General features: G+C 38.2%; 1 protein-coding gene across 1 annotated transcript in view; it reads left to right on the top strand.

Annotated features, from left to right (window-relative positions):
• LOC134527675 (haloacid dehalogenase-like hydrolase domain-containing protein 2) overlaps nt 1-21,109 on the top strand; it is a 30,744-nt gene extending 9,635 nt beyond the window's left edge. Inside the window, exons 2-4 of the mRNA XM_063360567.1 lie at nt 6,050-6,346; nt 6,621-6,831; nt 11,246-21,109. Coding sequence (XP_063216637.1) covers nt 6,050-6,346; nt 6,621-6,831; nt 11,246-11,413 — 676 coding nt within the window. The 3' untranslated portion in view covers nt 11,414-21,109. The remainder of the gene's footprint in view (nt 1-6,049; nt 6,347-6,620; nt 6,832-11,245) is intronic.
• The last annotated feature ends 1,762 nt before the right edge of the window (nt 21,110-22,871 follow it).

Raw genomic sequence — 22,871 nt, 5'->3', positions numbered from 1 at the left:
CTCCACCTTGAAATTTGGCACAAATCTAACCAATATATGTAGGAATAACATACTTTTTTTAAAAAAAAAATCGAAAATGGTGTTTTTTAGAAATTCAATATTAAAAATTTTGAAAACAAATAAAAATTATCTTTTTTTCCAAAGTTGGTCATGTTACATATCAAATTGAAGCCCATTCAATGACCTTTAAAATGAGTTGTCAAACAGCCTTCTAGCACCATTAGTTGGAAACCTACAAGTATTTGAGTGATCCAAAACATTGCTAAAAATGGCTATTTTTGCAATTTTCAAAAATTTATACAAAAAAAACTACTCAGAATTTTTTTTTAGAAAAAATAGATTTATAATGTATTTAGTTGATATTAGCAATATACAAAAAATCATATAAATCTGAAACATGAAGTTTCTAAATTAATTTTTCTTTGGTTGATTTGATATGGAATGACTCCTAGGCACTGTTCCAATTTCTCTGTTGTCCAGTTTTTGTATGGCCTACTTTCCAGTATTCGTAGGTGTTTTCTTGCCATCTTTAAGTATCTCTCCTAGAACAAAGAATGTAAATGCATGTATTATTCACTCAATAACACTAATGTGATAGTATTATATATTTAGTTGGGCTTTGGCCCGAGCCAAAGTTACCCCAATATTGATTAAAATGATGTCAGGTTATAAATAAAGGGCAGCAAAACATGTTTCCATCAAAATTGTATCCAAATACATCATCATAATATTAAAAAATGATATGAAACATTGTAGGTGTATACTTACAATAATTTTTTATTCTCGTTGTCAGTTTCCCAGTTATGAAATCATCTTGGCATTAATAATAGCTTCAGCTCATAACTATACATTCACCCAAGTGCTACCAACCTTAAAGATTTATTTTTACCTTTTATAGCTATGAAATGTATTGTCATAGAGATATACAAAATTATGTCCTCCATCATTGTTTCATTTTCAATATATAAATTTTATAACTTTTTACCAATGGTGGGCCAAAGTTAGACTTAATGGACAATGTTGCCCCAGTTTACGGTGCTTCTTTTTATTATTATACATTAAAATACAATTGGATTCTTTACACAGAACAATTGCTCCTGGGAACAATGTTCCTTATTGTGTATCTGTTTATATCAAAGGTTTTGTAATGTATGTCTTCAAAATCAAAAATATTTTGGTAATTGTGCAGTTTCAAATTACAAAAACATTCAACAGCGTACTTTATTTTAGTATTTTATGTTATAATGTAATTGGATATGTTACACAGAACAGTTGTTCCCAGAAACAATGTTCCTCGAACTTTTATGCATATTTTCAAAATCAAATATATTTCGGTATTTCTATAGCTTATTAAAAAATGCAACTAGATTCACAATAAGGAACAATTACTGATTTGTTGATTAAAGATCGAGTGTCTGGTCAGTTGCTTAAAACTGTTGACCTTAAAAAAAAATTTTAAAAATATCCAGTGATCCCAGATGGCATCAAGGCTCCCCGATACAGAATGTGTCAAGTTCATTATCGTAAATTATATATGAACATACATTGCTATTTACATAAATTTAATAAAATATAATACATTTTACATGTCTAGAAAAATTAAAATGCATTTTTTACATAGGTAATATAAAATTAATTTTAATTAACCATTTTCATAATGCAAAATTTAACACATATTTATAAGATGATAGGTCAACTAAACAACAGTTCTGTTTCTCTATTTTCTATCAAATTAAAGAATACTTCCAGTAAGTAGGAAGGCAGTTCTATAAGTATTTGTTTTACTGTTTTTTGTTAGTTCTGGTAAACCTTTTGTGTTTTGTTATTTTCTAGGATAATAAACTATAGAGTTTTAGGCCCATGTTACTTAGACCATTTTTAAATTTACCTGGTGCTATGTTTTGCTGGCCTCAATGTTCTAGTATTTCTAGTGTTATACTTTAATATCTATTTTTTTAAATTTATTTTTTTAATGAATGAATAAAAATTTTCTTAGAATATATTTATTTATGACAGTTAGGATTTTAAGTTTAATGTGATGATTTTTTTTCTCAATTTTTTATTTTGAAAATAGCTTTATTTTGTAATTTTAGAATTTTCTAAACTCCCACTGCATTATCCCAAATTTCAATACAATGCATCATTGCCAAATTTATGTGGACATATCAAACAGTTCTCATTGCCTCTAAATTTACTTTTTCTGTCAGTTGTCTTAATATATAACAGGAGCTACTGATCTGGCTTACTATTGAGTTAAATGGTCAGTGTATATTTGTTGTTTATTTAAGTTTACACCAGAAATTTTACTTTGAGGTTCTATCTATATCACTGTCAAGCTTTAAATTAATACTTTCATCATTGGAGGTGCTACGTTTATTTCTGAAATCTATGCAGTTTGTTTTGCATGAATTTAGAACAAGTTTGTTAGCTTGAAACCATTGATTTAAATGTCAGAGAATTATATAAGCTTTTGGTATTAATTATTTACATTATTTCCCTTCACTAGTACATATTAGAAATGCAATGAAACTTTTAAATTTGTTTAAATATGTGAACAGTTTGTTAGCTTAAGAGGTTAGCTAAGCTACAAGAATGGTAAAATAGGGGGGACATGTAAGTTAGGTTAGCGACAATTATTAATGTAACTAATCCAACCAACCATTCACATGGTGGTAATTCTATAAGAAGCCATTTGTCTGGGGGAAAATAATACTAAATGGTTATTTTCTATTTAGTAACATGATTTCGACACATTTCCTAAGAGGATTTTGTGATAGGTACTTCAAATAGTTTACCGTTTTAATGAGTGGTTAGTTTATGCTAAATACATTAGACATACTTAATATTGTAAGATTGGTCTGTTGGATTAAGTGAGTTACCATAACAGTTTTAATGTTTGCCTGTGCAGTAACAAGGCCACTGCTATGTGGGAGTCCCTGTTGTGCTTGCAAACAGCTTGCCACAATAATGACAGGTGTCAATGGTCAATGTAACAAACTGCAAACTTATAAATAGCAAAATTTCATATATGCATATAAATAATTAATCTACTTATTAAATATTTTAACTATATTGAATACTGTGAAGTTACCTCATTGTAAAATGAACCCATTACACATGTTTATTATTGCTGTAAAATAAATAAAATTTTTTTCCAACACTTGGTACAATTGCTTGCATCGCATGAAACGCAGTATTCAATAGGGTGGATATCATTACCTTCCAGAATGATGTTTATGGAGAATAAACCTGCCTTAGGTAATTACTGAAAAGGTTATTATTTCAAATGTTGTCTGTAATCACAGCAAGAATATTTGTTATGTAACTTTATACCTGTTGTTACGTGATAGGTTTTGATTTTAAGGTCCCTGTCATTTAATTATTGAGGCAAGCTGTTAGCAAGCACCATAGGAACTCACGCTAGGTGGCACCCACATTACTGCACATGCAAACATTATAACAGTAGCATCACAATGCCCTCTTAGGAAATGATTCAAAAACATATTAAGTAGAAATTAAAAAATAATAATTATGAATTTTTTATTTTATTCTGCTCTCTCCAGAAAAGTGGCTTTCATTCAGAATTACATGCACAATTTCACAGAATTTTTAATGTAACTAATGAACTTAACCAACCATTCTCAAAATTTAACACATTATGTTATGTACCTATACTAACTTTATAAACCATCAGTTGTCTAAATTACTGGTAAACTACTTGATTGCAATTGTGAAAATAATAGGAAAACATACCGCGAAGCAAGTAAATGCATATTAATTATTTTTTAATTTTACAGAAAAGTTATTGTGTTCCATAATATATCATTTATAATTGTTTAGAATATATTAAACTTGTTACTTGGAAATTACATGCTTTGGGACTAATATTGCATCCCAAATTCCATAAAAATATGATGATGTCATCAACATATCATTGTTTGCATCATTACCATGCCTAAATTCTTTTGGGATAAGCTTGAGAATGTGGATATTTGGATTTGAACTTTCACTTCAGCAAATAAAATTTTAAGTACCCTAAAGTATACTAGAACCCCATATAGTCTAGTGTACTACACAATACCGAAAATATGTTACAGCATTATATTTTAAACTAAAATCCTAACCAGTCTACCATATTTTATGATACTAATTATTTATAGTTAAATTTTTTGTTTAATTATTTTGAAATTCCAGGTAACAAAATATACTTGTATCCTAGCTGTTGTAGGGTATTGTAATGTATTTTCCTTAAGAAATTAATTTGCATCAAAAAAAGCATGTGAATGTGTTACATTCCAGGTTGGCCCGGCAATACAACCCAGAACAACAAATACATTTGAAACACTTGAAACAATTAAGTTTATAAGTTACGTCTTTAATTTCATTTTTTTTTTTTAGCGAGCTGCCGCGGCCGCAAGTTGCGACGATCGAGCAACAACTAACTGGCACCACATAGTTACCTTCCTTTACAAAGTTAAAACAAAGGGAGGCAACCCCGTGGGCCAACTGACCAATCACAATACAGAATCCAGTACCTGACCATATAGGGAAAGTACTGTAAAAATAAAAGTTTGGGAAGGCGCATCACACCACCTCAAGGCTCGTTCTGATTGGCTGGCGAGACTGCGACCAGTGAATGTTCCAGTCTATTGCTGCGCAGTCATGCATCCACGTGCTGGGGTTTTACAATAACACACTAACTTGATGTGTGAAAAATAACCTGTTGGCGAAAGTGTGTCACGCCCGTCTCTTCCTTTCTTTCAGAATCTTCTAGAATGTTCTCAAATGTTCCATACAATCTTACTTCCCAGAATATGCCTTAAAATTCTGACAAAACGTAATTAATATACCTGTTAATTGTAATTGATAAAGTAAACAAATAATAACAAAACACGCTACATTCAGCTTTACACTAAACATAACCCAAATTATTAATAACCACTATTAAAACACAAACGAAATACTTGAAATGCCTATGCATAATAAAAGCAGATTAATAAAAGTAATTATAAAATATTCTAAAAACATTAACTTAAAACATTTTTAGTCAAGTATTATTGGTAGTAGGTGGCAGGAATTCTGCAATGTTACAAATGTTCGTAGCCATTTCCTGTACTTGATCCATAAATATGTAAGGCTGGTAACGACTTAATATTATCAAAGCTATTGCCTGCAGCATACTCAAACCATCTTTTACTTTAATTTTAATTGACCCAAACCTCCATTTTATCATTTTTACCCCTTAAAACTACAAATGTCACTCACTGCACCTAGGCCTAATGATTTATCATGTTATGCATTATACCTATGAGCTTCTTATCTTATAATTAAAAACAATTTTTTTTCAGACTCATCTTATATCACTATCATTATAACCCTTCCCACACATGTCCATTTACATCACATATAAGTCATTATTTCATTAATGCCATTCCTTCTTAATTTGCTCTTTTAGTAAATTACTTATCTTGTATTCTACACACCACGTCTAACATTGTCAACCAGAATAGCTGCAGATGTTGTTAACTCCTTGTCACCGGATGGAATACCAATTGCAGGTCATAAACATGTAATTGAATCAGTCATGCTCGTTGCTGCTCAGAAAAACCATAAGATTACCAATATTCCTACCAGCTACCACATCATGTACCAATCCAACAATTAATACATCTTTCTTCTAAACTCTTATTTTCCTAGGCCAACTTCCATTTCGTCATATATTTCTCCTACCATTTTTTTTTCTCATACACAGTATTTAAATATAGACTTGACCCAATGCTTGTGCAGTTGGCATGCATAACAAAAGTAACAGTTTCAAGAAACTTAAGTGTCATGGGTGAATTACAAGATACAATTGGAAACTCATCATTCTATGGTGAATTACAACTGTTAACTGAGCCTTCTTAGTCAAATATCATTAAAGCTACTGTTAACTAAACTTGTTTGTGAATTAAGGAGATTATTGAATATATAGTCTTCAGGGGGAATCTTAAAACTTGTACGTTTCTGAAACAGGCCTGGCTGTACCACTGCTTGTGAACACCGGCAGGTTGCGAGACACAAACGTTCGCGTGAAGTTTGTCACGAACACGACGAAGGAGTCCCGCCGGTGCCTTCACGAGCGGTTGACGGACCTGGGGTTCGCCATCCGGCCTGACGAGATCTGGAGCTCGCTGTGGGTGGCGCGCGATGTCGTCGCTTCCCGAGGTCTCCGGCCGCTCCTGCTGGTGGACGACGCGGCCGTGGAAGACTTTGCGGGGGCCAGGAGCGAGGGCGAACACGACTCCGTGGTGGTGGGCCTCGCACCAGACAAGTTCAACTATGCCCAGCTCAACAAGGCCTTCAGGTGCGGCTTTCGGGTAGGCTGTTTCACTGCAGATTGGTCACATGACTCACTGGGAGTGAATCTTCTGCTGATATATAGACTAGACGACCTTCACAGTTAAACCATAGAAAATTTAAAATCTTGGATACCTGCAAGTTTTTCTCTCAATTTATCAATCATTCTAATTACTTTATGCTAAATGTCAAATTTAAAACTTTCAGTATACAAATTATTCCGCAGTATGTCCACAAAACGGCCGGCTGACCGAACGTTACCAAGAGGACGGATGTCGCAGGGTCCTCCTGTCGGGGGCGCCGCTGATCGCCATTCACGAGGGCCGCTACTACAAGCGGCTGGACGGGCTCGCCCTGGGGCCGGGGCCCTTCGTCAGGGCGCTGGAGTACGCGACCGGATGCAAGGCGGAGGTCGTGGGGAAGCCCTCAGCCGCCTTCTTCGAGTCTGCGCTGGGCGGCTTCCGGCCTGAGGAAGCAGTCATGATCGGAGATGTGAGTTGCGGCACTCATGCTGTGATATGGAGCAAGGTGGCACGGGGGTGAAACCTGGCCTCACGTATTCTTCATGCGTGTGTCTATCTCGAAACACCTTTTCAAGAGGTGTGAAACCAACATATATATAAATATAAATCTATTATAAAGAATTATGGTATCTACGCAATTTAGGTCATAAATTGTTTGACTTTTCTAAGTTTAACTGTACATTACACATTTTTGCTTTACTACAGAAAACAGTTCATTTCGATGAAAAAAATTTATTTTCAGCAACTTTGACATTATTCAAAACAATGAACATTTTTGAGAACAATCACATGGTTTACCTTAATTTTACAGATAAATAATTTATTAATTAAAAAATATATTACAAAAATTTTTTTAATTAATCTGAATCCTCACTATTTAGATATCAAAATTAGTTTCTACTGAAAACATTTCTTTTTCCGAGCATATTATAAAATTTTATAATTTTCAGTCCTGTTGATATAATTTTTTCTAATTCCTTGCAATACTATTTTGGTTTTCTTCTTTAGTTTAGCTGTTATCATGACAAACCATACAAATCATAGTGTTTGTTATTTGCAGTTTGGTAATGCTTATACCTCTCAAAGTAACGTCCTAGTTCGTTCAAGGAAAACGGAGCGCTAATCAAATACGTATTTTCCCAAGGAGCCAGGCTGACCAAATTGATTTTGGTTTTTATATGACTTACCTACATTTTTCCATGCATAATCTGGACTGGTTTCCAACTTTGTCATCACCGATTTCTGTCTTAGTATTGTCGCGGTACGAGGTGCGCTCTACCAGGTATCCCTTGGTCCCATTATGGTCGCATGGGGTGGTTCCCTAGTGTGACGAGTCTTCCCTCTACGTCCAATTATAACCAAGACTGCCTACTCGTGTAAATGGGTCGGGTTGGTGGAGTTAGTGCAGGTTCCGAGGGGGTGTCGGAGGGAAGGCCCTGATTAGTTCAGGTGGACATCCCCACCGGGGGATTCCCTTCAGGTGGTCCTTGGCGGCTCGTGGTACACCCTTCCGTGGCTGCAGCCTAGTCATGGTGCTACTGCCCTGGCTACTGGAGATAGCTGGAGTGGAGTTGCCTCCAACTGGGGTGTGGTGCGGAGGTACTGGCTGGAAGGGGCCTGCAATGCTCTGGCGGTGGGCTGCCACTGCTCGGTCTCGAGCCTTCTCGTAAACCCAAGGTGCCTTGTCTCGGGAGTCGCCCTCCACTGGAATGTATCTGGGGTAGCACGAGGGTATCGGACTAATCCCTGGGGTTTTCTGGGGGTTCTTCTGGGCTCCTCTCCATGAGTAGGGCATTGGTGATAGTCGTCTTACCCAGGAGTAGCTGAGATGGCGGCTGCGGCGATGACCTCCTCCGGTTGCTGATGGTAGTTGTCCAGGTGATGGCGGCAGCGAGGGTTCCCCTGGGGTGGTCCCTCTCCCCAAAAGCACAAGGCACTCAGTTTGGAGAAACACCAGTATATTCAGTACTGGCACGGGCCGACAGCCTTCCCTCTACAAACTATCTCCTGTTTATCTGCGGCCTAAATAGGCAGATCCTATCACTCTCGCCTCTATACACTCGACTCGTCTGGCGTCGAACTCGCGAGCGACGCGGAAGACATACTTCCGGTGGCCGGCGCGGTTGCTTGGAATCTTGGCTGGAGTTCTTGGTTAGCGAGGTGAGCCGGAGCTCGTCAGCTAGCTGGCTGGAGTGACGCTGTGAGCAAGATTGGCAGCCTTGGTGCCTCCAGGACACCAACTGCCCTCCTGGCCCAAGGGCCGGCCTTTTATACCCCTCCTGAGGGCTGGGGCGTGACGTAGGGAGGGCTGGGGGTTCCAGGAATCGCGGGTGCTTCCAGGAATTCCAGGCGGCTGTAGGGCCGTGCGCACAGCGCTGGCCTGGTGGGAGAGGAGCAGGCGGTGTGGCTGGGATTGGTGGAGGAGCGAGGGGGGTAGGGGGGAGAGTGTGCGCGCACTTGGCTGGCCTGGCGAGAGAGGGGTAGGCGAGGGGTGGCGGCCACTGAGTGGAGTGCGCACGCACCCAGCTGGTTGCCAGGGGCAACCTAGGACGCGGCGTGGCGGTGGCTGGGTGGTGTCAGCTGTTGCGGCCGATGGCGGCGGCGGCTCACACACGTGTTTAGGAAGAGAGGGGCTGACGGCTACGAGAATACAGATGTGCGCGGCACGTCGTGCTTCAGTATTCCTGGATTGTGTTATTTGAGTGTTATCGTCTCTATTGCTTTATTGTCGATGAAACATTAAGCCCAACTAAAATATAAAATATCTAATAATTGGAAATTTTTTGGTACACGTAGAAGAAGTGGGCAAAACTCTACCCTCTAAGTTGAGACATTATTCATAGAAATTTCCAAAGATGTTAAACCTAGGTTTTTTTGCAATTGGATTATGTGGCAAATGTTGCATTGAGACAGAGGGTTTTCTCTGGGTGCTCCCGTTGCCCTCACTGTTGCTGCCCAGCCCCATGATTTCACTCTCTGTCTTGCTTATAGTGACCTTCATACCAAGATGACGTTAAGCTTAAATTAAAAATACAGTGTGTCTATATATGTGTGTATGTGTGTGTGTGTGTGTGTGTGTGTGTGTGTGTGTGTGTGTGTGTGTGTACCTCATATAAAGTTTTTCCAAAGGAAAAATATTAAATAAAATTTACTTGCAAGAAAATGTTTTAACCAGGAAATCTTTTTTGTGGGCTTGTATTCTATTTCATCAATTTTTTTTATTATTTGTACTGACAAGCCATTAAGAAATTGAAACAATATTATTACTGTTAGGCATTTATAATAGTACATTAATTTTTTCTGGATCAGTTTATCCACTTTTATTACATTTTCAATAGCCATCATGTGAGAAAAAAACACAATAAATTCAGTGCAACTTTAAAGTGTATTTGCTTCTTTTGAATTATAATTTACAATTTGTACCTTGAATTACTTGGCTGTTTTGATACTAATCTGTTTATGGCTACTTAGTTTGATAACATTCATTATTCATTATGCTAAAGTGTTTAAGAGTTTTACCATTTTATAGTTTATATAATCAATTAAGCATGTTAATAAAAAGTAAATATTAAAACATGAAATTTTATACATCAGAAATGCATGCCTTTATCTTATGAATAGGGACCTGAAAGAAATTGTGAACGTGATAAAAATGCAAAATAACGCGAATTGTGATGTTTTGAAGTCAAAACGTTATTTTCTAATTTTTTCCATCTTTTTCACGAATTTCTACACAAACAAACTAATGTTATGGTTCCTACCATGGTCTTCTCTCCAACACCCAGAACCATCACGGTATCGTCATATGCCAGGCCGAGGGCTGGAACAGCTTAGTTTATAAATCACATGCTCTGCATCTAAACTGCTTTACTTCAGCCAGTTTGGACCACTGTTTCTTTCATAACGGCCTTTGAAATCAGAGGGCTGAATTAGCTTAGTTGAAAAATTACAGGTTCTGCCTCTAAACTGCATTACTTATGCCTGTTTTGACAGGGTTTTTTTTTTTTTTGCCCGCGAAATGTCACATCGGGTGACAGATGATATGGGATAACACTTCGGAATTTCCTTGAAAAGGGATGGGAGATTTTATACATAAACAACATTTTGAATATTTTTTTCATAGTTTGTATCTCACCTTTAAACTAAAAAGGTGTGTTGAATTGTCTTTCTTTGCACTTTTGAAGTAAATATAATTACTGATCATAATAAATGGTAGGGGTATAAAATTCAGGTTGACACTGCTTGGGTTAGATGTTTTCCAGAAATAATTCTACACAGTAATGGCTTATCTGTAATAATTGAATTAACCAATGATTTGTTGTGCATTTTTATTTTCTTGAGGTATTTTTGTGATATTGCAAATGGTACCTCTTGATAGTGATGAAGATGGTGAAGTAAAGAGGTCTTTAAACACTCCTTAATCTTTGATTGCTCAAGAGGGTATGAATCATGTCCATATAGACGGTGGGAAACTGTGCAGTGTAAAGCTGTGTTGTATTTAAGGCTCAGTCTCACATGCAACGATTGATGTTTCATTTTCCTGCATTTACTATTAACTAAAGGATGTATCTGTAAAATCTCAGTAGCTCTCTTTCTTTTTATGCTTGATAACAACTTTTCTCCCCTGACATTTAATAAATGTTACTTTCTAGGTGTAATGGATCATGTCAGGATGATAATTATGAACACTTGCATGACTTTTTATCACAATCAACTAATATTTAGAAAATATGTTAGGGGAAATTGAGACAAACTCAAAATGAAAGAGATCTGCGGTGATAAATTTGCAGTGAAAATCCCTAAATAAATGTAATGACATGAAAATGAAATAAAAATCATGGCAAGTGAGACAGAGCTTTAAGTGTGACCTCATTGTTGACCAGGACGTGAAAGATGACGTCGACGGCGCCCAGAGAGTTGGGATTAGAGGGATCCTGGTAAAGACCGGCAAGTACCGGGAAGGAGACGAGGCCAAGATATCTCCTGCGCCGAGCCAGGTGTGTGCTGACTTTGCGCAAGCCGTCGCTGTCCTACTGGAGGAGCTTCAGTAGCGGACACAGAGGGCTTGGAGTTGTCCCGTCGACCTTCATTTTTGTTTCTTTCGCTCTGCTCCTTGGAAATCTCATTTATGCCCCAGCCACTGTGATCGAGCCGTCGGATCGCCTGCCTCCTCCAGCGGAGCAGGTGCCAATTAACATTTGTCTTCAGTGGGGGAAACATGGCAAACTTTGCAGTATGCACATAACCCTTTTTTTTCTGTGTTAATGATTCCTCTCTCTCCCCACTCCTCTTCCCCCACTTATTCAATTGTTCATCATTCTTATCTTGTCACCCCTCGCCTTGGCAAGACTATGAGCACTAATTAAAGATGGGCCTATCAGTTCCTCAAATACCATCAAATCTTTTAGTATTCAATAGATTTTATATTTGAGGAAAAAGATTCTAAGACAAATATGTGAAGAAGGAAAATTTTTAAATCCAAACACTACCACATGATTATTACCTTTTTAGCATAAATAAAATTAGTCATTTTTTTAAGGAGCCCTTGAAAGGATTTTTAATGATGTTCTGTTGTACGCAAATATTAGGGAAGGGTTCATCTAATCCTCAAATAATATCAAATATCTAGTATTTGAAAGAATATTTCAAAGAAAAGGTTTCAGACAACAATACTGGAGGACATGATATAAATTCAAAAATTTACCGAATTTACCCCCCATATGGGTTGCATATTTTATGCCGATTTTTAGTTTTAAAAAGTATTGTGGGATTCTTATTTGAATTTATAATTTTTTTGTAAAAAAATTCTATTGCGGTTTATCTTGAGTAGGTGTGTAAATAACTCTACTGTTTTGGTTTATAATAAGTCTGTTACGAGTAAGTATAAATTGTGTAGTTAAAATATCTGAGCAGTGCGTGAAAAGCATTATGAATGGCACTTTTGTGCTACGTCTGCCCAGGCTGCCGCGCCAGTCGCACCACCATAGCTGGCGCTGGCGAGTGACATGACTTGCTGGGCTGGCATTCAGCTGGAGGAAGGGAAATCAAAAATTAACTATCGAGTTTTTTTGTGTGAGTGCGTTCTGTGAGTGCATGTGGCCATGTAGCGGTGTTGACTGTAGACGGTTCTTCCTCTCTCACACTTATAAATGTCCGTGAACTGGTACAAACTCCACATGTCTGTTTCGACAGGTTTTTAAGATGAACTGTGACCCAACATACTGTAATTGTTTTTTGTTTTTTTGTGCGATTCCTCAGCTTTCAAATGCTAATATCCATAACAAAACTACAGCCAATTTTGGTGCTTTGAAAGTCACACTTAAAAGGCCAGGCTTCTTACATTCTTCAGCTCCCGCAGGAATTTCTCGCTAACTGTAATGTGCATACTAGTATTTTTTATAAAAGAAACTGACAAGAAAGTGTACCTTGCTGCCTTTTTTTTATTCCACTCTGGAAGAGGACTGGTTTAAAAAAATACAATAGCTGGGAAGGAATACACACTGTCTTTTGTTATTAGGAGGGGTCATAAATAAGTAGGGGAGAGGGGGAGAAATGTGGGCTAGCCTCCCTCCCTTCCACACAGAAATAAAGCAGCACAGAAAGCAGACAAAAAGAGAGTCCAGGGTTAACACCAGTGCCGTATTTTTTACGCACCATAAGCTGAGACACGGAACAAAGACTTCACTAGTACTCTACTGTAGACAAATATATGATGCGATTCATATTCGAGGTTGACCCTTAAGGCGAAAAAGTTGTAATTTTAATGACCCAAATTATAGCTGTCACTATTTTTAATATGTACATTATAGGAAATAAAATTACAATATGTATTGATTTGAGATTATTGTTTTGTGACATTTATTGGTTGAATGTTTTAACATTAAAGTTAATATATTTTTATTCGTTATACTTTTTCTTATATTTTTTTTTTGCCCTTGAGACATAGATTTGGATTCAAGAGGTAAAATCGAGGTACTGTTTGTGTTTTGAGTTTGAGAATCAGATTGAGAAAATTGTGATTCGACCCATCACTACCACTGATCCTTTCATTCACTCATTTCCTAGACTTTTTTCCTTGACTGCCTTAATGCAAAGGTGCAAAATGGACAGTCCAATCTCTTATGACACAGAGGTGGTGGTTACTACGGAAATAACACACTGTCGGTCGTGAACAGTGACATTGGAGTCAAGCGACTGCTGGTCTTGTCAAGTATATTTGCAAGTTTTTCAGCGTAGAACGCAGTCCACTCTTGATGTCATTGAATGGAATTTGCCAAAAAATAAAGAACTTAATTCTGATGCTTATGTTCCTCAGACACGTTTCAGCATTCTCCACTTAATAGGTTTGTGCGGAGACCAGATAGTTCAAATCAGGTTTTGAATAAACACTTTCATGAAAGCATCGGATATTTTACATCATCACTATAAAAAACTGCTTCCAGTCTGGTGCCAGGTCAGCAAAGTAAAATGCCTCCATCTTTCTCTGTCCTGCCAACATTCCTCATCCTTCACTGTATTCCAATCTTCTCCTCTCTCCTGCATGCCTTTAACTATCTACTGTTATCATCTCCTCCTTGGTTTTCCTTGGGGCCTTCTTCCTGTGTTCTTCAACTCCATCATTTTCCTAGGTAGCTCTCTTCCCAATTACTCAACATTGGCCATTCCATCTAATTTTTGCTTTTTCCATGATCTCATTTGTCATGTACTCGTGCTCTCGCTTGCACCATCTCATTCCTGATTCTGTCTTGCCTAGTAACTGCCAACATATTTTTCGTAAACGTCATTCCTATTGCTCTGATCTTCCCAGCATCTCTCTTGTCTATAGTCCAAGTCTGCCCCGTAAGTGACTATGGGCACAAAGTAGGTATTTTACAACACTTGTTCACATTTTAATGGCACCTCCCTCTTCCATGCCAAGCCTCTCACACATCAGTAGAATGCATCTTCTTGTCCTCTCCTTACAGTTTCTTCCTGCTTTTGGCCTCCTTCATCCAATACACTTCCTAGATACTTGAAGGCTCCTACCTGTTTTGACTCAACACCATTCAATTCAAATATTTTACATAATGGTTATAAATATTGATGTAAGTTTTAGCTTCAACTTTTAGGAGTTCTTTTTTTGTTGTTGTTGTAAACTGCTTGTTGTTTGCTTGTTATAAACCTATCAAAAAAAATACCTTCATATTACTAGTTGTCTCATCATCTGAACTTAAATCATTCTGCAGTTTATTGTGCATATGTTGAAATAAAGTATGGCTAATAAAACAGGTTTAAAAATGTATTAGGTAAATTGTGTAAGAAACACATTTATATTGCACAACAATGACTCTTAACCTCAGAAGCATTTTGTATTATTCTTTGTGGAATCAATTGAAAGGTTCTTTGTAATATCAATGTAGCCAGAGTTAATTCAATAATTTAAAATGATTTCATAAATTAAAAATCTTTTGGCTATTCTGGTTTGTTTCAATCCACATGTTTAACTATTTTTATGACTTAAAAATGTATGGTTATTTATGTATCTTTTAGTCTTCAAATATCAGCTGACACTATATTGCAGCCATTTGTCTGGTGTGCTAAACAAAGTTTAAGAAGTTTGTGGTGATATTGGTTTAAACCTCTTAGCAACCTCTTTGCATGAACATTGTTTAACCTTCAATATTACCTCTTATTCAAATCTATGTATTAATTCATGTAAATATCTAAGTCATGTTTTGTGCTTAATAAAGCCTTAGTTTCTGAAGATAAGGTTTATTATGTCAATTTATTAAGCACATTCTATCAAGAAACATTTAATACAAACAATGGACAAGTATTTCAAGCCCAAGAGATTTGAAGCAGATCACACAACTGGGAAAAGCTCCTCACAATGGAATCACTGGAAGAAAACATTCGAAGTCTTCACAGCATCAATCAAGGCTTCTGAAGCTGATAAGCTGTTACTACTCTACAATCACGTGAGTCACAGTATATACGAACTTATTAGCGAATGTACTTCTTATGCGTCTGCAATCGAAAAGCAAGATTCACTCTGTATTAAACCTAAGAATGAAATATTTTCAAGGCATAAACTAATGAGCCGACACCAGCAACCTGTGTAAATCAATTCTTACAATCTTTGCGTCTCCTTAGCTCTGACTGCGAGTTCAAAGATGTTAAAGCAGCGGCTTATAGGGACGAATACATTAGAGATGCATTTATAAAAGGTCTCTCATCGAACAGTATCCGACAACGTTTGTTAGAAAACGCAACTCTTAGCCTGGATGAAGCATTTGCAAAAGCACGATCATTAGAATCAGCTCATATAATTTCTGAATCTATATTCCTAGCCAGACACCTTTAGCCTCAACTGAGCCGGTTCAGCAACCAAATTCTCCTGTAACCGCAGCCAGCAGTAGTCAGAAATGTTTCTTCTGTGGGTTCCCTCGTCATCCTCGTTCTTCCTGTCCAGCGCGAGAAGCTACGTGCAAACTCTGTGGTAAGAAAGGCCATTATGCAAAAGTCTGTAGGTCAATTAAGCCCAAAGATCGTACTGCTGCCTTACCTGACTCTCCTCAAGACACAGATGACTTCTCAACTATTGCTTGCCTTCCTGCTAAGTCTCTGGTTTTCCCTACTAACCAATCTAATCGTAATCGTAAGACCAAACCAACATCTTCCAAAACATCAGCTGCTTCTCCAACTAGCCTTTCCAAAACCATTGTCAAACTGAAAGTAAATGGTTTTCCAGCTGAAGGGCTAATAGACACGGGGAGTTCGGAGAGTTACATAAATGATGGTTTTGTCTCCAAACATAAATTAAAACAATATCCTACGTCATCTGAAGTAGCTATGGCATTGTCCTCTTTGGCCATGCCTATAAAAGCTTATTGTTCCGTAGATTTACAAATCTCGGACAATATATACAGAAAAACAAAGCTTAACGTTCTAAACAACTGTTGCGCAGATGTTATATTAGGGCACGATATCTTTAAGCAGCATTCCACTCTGTCGATAGTTTTTGGTGGTAATAAACCTGAACTGCAAATCAGTAGCTTAGCATGTGCCAAAGTCGGTCCAGCCACCCTCTTCGAACACTTAACACCAAATTGTAGACCTATCGCGATCAAATCCAGACGACACTCAAACGAAGAAGAAAAATACATTCAATCCCACATAGAAAAACTTCTCTCTGACGGTGTCATTGAAGAAAGCAACTCACCCTGGAGGGCGCAGGTACTAGTCGTGAGTGGAACACATCGAAAACGTATGGTCGTCGACTATTCTCAGACTATAAACTGATACACGATGTTAGACGCTTACCCAATCCCTTCCATAGAGAAAATAGTTTCCGATGTAGCTAAATATAATATCCACAGCACAATAGATCTCAAGAGCGCATATTATCAAATACCAATAAGGATTGAAGATAGGCCGTACACCGCCTTCGAGGCAGCAGGAAAACTCTGGCAATTCAAACGTATACCAATGGGCGTCACCAATGGAGTGTCTGCGTTCCAGAGGAAGATGGACGAGGTCAAGACCAAAGAAAGACTACAAGGAGTTGACATCTACTTGGACGATGTGAAGGTGAGCGGAAAAGACCAATCTGAACACGACTCCAATCTACGAAAATTTTTAGACGTCTGCAAGAAATATAATTTAACCATTAATCAAGAAAAATCCCATTTCAATTTGAAGTCTCTTAAGCTCCTCGGTTATCTCATCGAAAACAATATACTCAAACCAGATCCCGACAGACTTAAGCCACTGATTGATTTCCCTATCCCTAGAAACAAAGCATCCTTGCAACGAGCACTAGGGATGTTCGCTTATTATTCTAAATGGATTCCAAAATTTTCAGATAAAATACGTAGATTAGTGAACTGTCAAGTATTTCCCTATGGCCCCTGAACTAATCCAAGACTTCAACAATTTACGGAACTGCATAGTTAAATCCTTCGTCGTTAACGTAGAGGAAGACATCCCATTCTGCGTCGAAACAGATGCCTCTGACGTCGCCATCGCCGCCACTCTGACTCAAAACAAGAGACCAGTAGCCTTCTTCTCGAGAACCCTCACTAAGAGCGAACAACACCATTCAGCTGTCGAGAAGGAAGCTTATGCGATCATTGAAGCCCTTCGGAAGTGGAGGCATTACTTGATAGGAAGAAAGTTTCAACTTATAACCGACCAGAAGTCTATTTCTTACATGTTTAACATTCGGCATCCTGGTAAAATCAAGAACGAAAAATTTACAAGATGGCGGTTAGAACTTGCTCCTTACAACTATGACATCATCTACAGACCGAGGAAGGAGAACGTGGTGGCTGACGCTCTCTCTAGGACTTGCAGCTCGCTCCATACCTTCGACAGACTTGTCCACTACCACAAGGCTTTGTGTCACCCAGGGATCACCCGGATGGCTCACTGGGTGAAGAATCAGAACCTCAGGCATCTTGCTCCTGCAGGGGATATTGTCAACAATGAACCTAAGTTAGAAGACGTGAATTTTCCAAACCTCGCCGATGATCCTAATCAACACACTGAAGCATCTGAAGACAACCAGCTGAACCTCACTCCAGAAGATTCACCTGAGAAGAACATGAATGATCAAGACCTACCTCAAGTGAACCCAATTCCGACTCCACCCAGATCTCCTCCCAGACCTCAACCTCCACTCCGGAGATCTTCCCGCACCACTAGACCTTCTGAATATCTCAAGGACTATGTCCTTAAATGAAGAGGGGGCGAATGTGGTGATAGCAGTCAAACCTCTATCTATCGTTTTTCAGGGGACCAACAAAAAAATTCAGTAATTGCGGACATTCAATGGATGTGGACTTCACTCTAAGAATTTTTAAAAAATAATATTTCAACCCAAAATTAGTGTCAGAAATATATCAGTTACTTGTCATTAAAGTTAAATCAGTTGAAAAATAAATAAAAATGGAAGTATTTTACTTAATTCAATTTACACTTGCAAAAAAAAAACATACGCACAATAAATCTACATGGAAATTAAAGACTTTTTCAATATCCTGAAGTCTGAAATATGTTTACTCATGTCATCAGATGTAGAGCTGTACTGAAGAAGCCGATTTTACCAATATTTAGTTGAATCGGCATTTCTGTCGACTTCCGATACGTTTGTTAATTTTCGGCCGAAATTACTGAAAAACGAGAGATACTGCCATAACCTAAAAATCCACGAGTACCCTTTTCACTTTTCGTAGTAGTACTGCATTCTTTCGGATCGCATTATTTCTTCGCAACATGTGCCAAACGTACATATAAAAATTTAACATCCTTTTTTTTCTCAATAATGTTCTTTAATTTTAATATGTCATAAATACCGTCACGGTAAATATACATCTCGGTTGTTACGGTAACTGTAGTGCAAATGTGGTAGCTATCGTGCTTCTGTAGTAATTATGGTATCGACAAAGAATCTTTAGTTCTTTTTATGGTAATTATCTTAGGATAACAATTGGGTTTGTACTGTAGTTATGGTACATCATCCATATTTCTTCGTAAGTTGTTGTTCATTTGTCTTTTCATATTTACGTGCTCCATTACTTGGCTGCAGATTTAAGGTGATTTTTACTACTGTATACTATCCTTACTGTTTTTATGACGGTTTCTTTCTAAGAAATGGTTATTTCAGCAAAATCTTTATGGTTAAACGATCATCTATTATAATTTATAGTGACGGGACCACATATTTTGTACGATCAATGCGGACAAAACGGTAATTCGAACATCGGTACAAGCGGACTTTTTTAACCTTAGTTGTATGGCAATTTTGCCGGGACCGTAGAAAGTATACGATAAACACGGACCATCGATACATGCGAGTTCGATAGATAGAGGTTTGACTGTATTTGTTTTAACCTCTTAGCAACCTCTTTGCATGAACATTGTTTAACCTTCAATATTACCTCTTATTCAAATCTATGTATTAATTCATGTAAATTTCTAAGTCATGTTTTGTGCTTAATAAAGCCTTAGTTTCTGAAGATAAGGTTTATTATGTCAAAGTTAAACGATCAAAATTTGGCTTTTAAAGTTAATAAATATTTATGTATCTTAAAATCGAATAAATGTTTGGTGAAATGCTATTTGTTATTAAACAAAGCTTTAGTTAAGCTAAGCTTAGAATTTAAATGGTCATGGTGAAATTGGCCTTAAGACTAGCTGGTAAAATGGTAGAATAAAAATCATGAATACAATAAATTATTATAATCAGAAAAGTACTTAAAATTGTAATAATGAAATATTTCTTACCATGTAATAAGTTAAGAATGGTAAGGATCTGAATATGTAGTAATATACTACTCGCAATGTTGATATTTAGTAAGGTAAGCGGATACTCAGTAAATGTCGAAAGTAGCAAATCCTGGGAAATACGGTTAATAATAAGTTAAAGGTTTACATGAAAACAAAATAAGCACTGAAACTACTAGTATGTATACAACTCCCATCATCACTAAAATAAATTTAATCAGTTTGCAAGAGTATAGAATTAGCAAAGACATCTTAATGTTATGTCTGGCGAGTGGATACCTGACTACCTAATTTAATCACTAATCTCGCATTATTCATAAATAACAGCTATAGATATCTAAAATTAAATTTTTTTTTTATTTTTGATATTTTGAATTTATCTCCAACTATGACAAATTTATTGTACCCCATGTTCTTAAATATAAACACAAATGGCATAAGTTGCATCTGAAAATAGTCTAATGGGAACTTTAGCTAAGAGATACACTAAAAGTTCATTGTATTGGACGTGGCCATCCTTGTGTTACTTCCAAACACTCACGAAGGATGCCAATACATCCCTACATGCATACGCTAAGTCAATATTTCTAGGGATGCGACACTTGCATCCACTTATGTATTCCTACATCCAGTAGCTTCAGAATCTTGTTTTATTTTGTTTATATTGTTATGCTGGCCATAGACTGCCATGGAGTTCGGGAGGGCAAGGACCCTTACCACCCTCCAGCGAGGGAGGTGTGTGTGTCGCCTGGCCATTAGCGGCCTGTCAATCACAGCCTTCCCCCTCTGTCAGTTATGTAACCCAGCCAGTCTGGAGGGATGAAACACAACCTAGACCGAGAAGTCTGGAGAATTCTGGGGTTTTCACCTCGGGGGATGGGCGAGCTGTGCACCATCGGGTCAGGAACACTTGTGACGTCAAGCACGGCGTCTGGGTGCTCCTTTCCATGCCTGACCAGGGACGCTTACACGTGGCTTCTGGGCACATACACAGCTGGCCTCCATGGGTATAAAAAGGCCCCGCCTCTGAGCAGAGGGTAATGAGTAGTAGTGTGAAGTGTGTCTACCTACCGGCGAGTGACACCGGTATACCCGTGTGGCGGCATCGGTGTGACTGTTCGACGGCTGAAGGCCTGGCTACCGAGAAAGAGTCTCTTTGGTAGCGATATCAGCAAGAGTGACCCGCGCGAGAGAGTCTTGAGAGCCTCTTTGGTAGGAGTCGGGGCGACAGTAACAATAGTCCGGGACAGTGCTGTGGCGTGGCGTGGATGACTGATGTTGTAGTTGTCGAGGACTGCGGTGAGCGGACAGAGACTGGCAGGGAAGTGAGCCACTGTTGAGTCAGGCTCCAGTGTACGTGCTAATGTGCGATTGATGGATGAGAGATTTATTTTACAGACATGTTGGGCTGAGAGAGTCTTCCTGATTAAATTTAAGGTGTAGTTATTAGTAATTAATTAATAAAACTGTATAAAAATTAATTGGACTATCCTTTACGAACCCGTTTTCCCCTAGATATTCGTACCATTATGTAATATTGCTTCAGATTTTCGGCATAAGATTTGTTTAAAATATAAGCATAAGTGATAAATCAAATAAAGACATTTATAAAAATTATGGAAAGGATAATTTAATATTATAGGGGTTGTTAATGCTCAAGATAAGTTTTTTTTATAATTTGAGATTCATTACAATATTTCTATTTTGATCACTAGCATTTATAACATCCCAGCTATTTGTCTTTATTATTGTTTTGCCGAATACTTATAGATATAAAATATTGTAGTAGAACAATCTAGGATAGTCATCAGAAAAGAGACATGTTGTGCAGCGCATTTTAGCAGTAGGTCCTGATCCTACAGTTAAATGCATTTATGACAAGGTTATTTAGCTATTTAAAATATACTTTTTTTTACAAGTTTTCTCTAGTTTTAGTTATTTATTATGGCTGGAAAAGTTCAATGAATGTTTGTTTGCAAAAATTAAGATATTTCTGACTACTCGAAGTTATCTTAGGCCCTTTGGTGCCGAAGTCGTCGTCTTAAGGCGGCATTAACTCATATATATATATATTCACTTATATGAACACCTTACATCAAGCTTATCGGTGTGCCAAATAAATCTTTGTGATAGCAAAAATGTTCTGGAATACATTTATAAACTTCAATAGTCACATAAAGAATAGAATTTCTGAGTAGTCCTAACATAATAATCCTTTAATAATTCGAGTTTTAGCTCCCTATGCATGGCCCTGACGGGACAATACACAGGTGCTTCAGTCACGATACGAATGCTCTTGTTCTGTATTCTCTGTAGCTTTTTCAGATGGGATTCTGCTGCTGTTGCCCACACTGGTGCCGCATAGGTAATGCAAGAATGAGGCTCCTGACATGGTTGCAGCTCAATTTATAACATCGCGCCGCAGCGCGCGCATGCGCCAATCAAGGGGGGGGGGGGGGGGGGTAAACGAGTAGACATAGAACAACCACTAGGAGGGGGGGGAAAGGAGGGAGAAGGAGGAGGGGAGCGGAGTGCCGGAGGCCAATGCGGCGCGCGCAGTCCAAACCGCTACAACTCCCCTGCCCTTAAACCACGGTACCCGCCGCCTTCTCCAGCTTCATGACAATGTCAAAGTCAAAGTTCAATTTCAAGACGAACACAATTTTAACTGTCAGTCTAAACTTATTAACATACAAGGTTAACACACCGTATATAATGGTCAAGGATTCTTGAATGATAACATAGGTCAAATACAAAGACCAAAAGGAGCATCTTCAGCGCTGAAAATGACTTTTCTTGATCTTGAGGGACGTCCCAGGAAAGTTCATTTTTTAAGAGTTGCAACGAGCTCCAAAGCTCGTACGTCGACAAACAGACGCAATTCCGGACGCAACTGCCGCAGGCATCCCCAAGGCAGCTGACGCCGGTGGCGCCTGGCAGGGTCGACTCTTCACCTCGCACCCCTGTCGAGCGGGTTGCATGCTCACAGGGGACGAGGGCTTCCAGATGCCATTGCGTGCATCGTGCAGGCTCGCATGCGGCATGCATCACAGCTCGAGACTGGCGGAATGGAATCTCACGCCGGCACGCCAACACGTCAAAGCAGCCGGCCGCTCGCTCACCCAGGGACAGCATCCATCAACCGCGGCGACTCAAGTAGGCACCTCAGGGCGAGCCAGGGAAGAGCCGCATAGCAGCATGCTGATGCGGAACTCCGAATGACGGAGTCGCACGGACGCATCA

The sequence above is a fragment of the Bacillus rossius genome, chromosome 1 (assembly GCF_032445375.1).
Source record: "Bacillus rossius redtenbacheri isolate Brsri chromosome 1, Brsri_v3, whole genome shotgun sequence".
In the NCBI taxonomy this organism is placed as follows: domain Eukaryota; kingdom Metazoa; phylum Arthropoda; class Insecta; order Phasmatodea; family Bacillidae; genus Bacillus; species Bacillus rossius.
The sequence above is the reverse complement of the archived record's forward strand: the minus strand, read 5'-3'. Positions and strand labels throughout refer to the sequence as shown.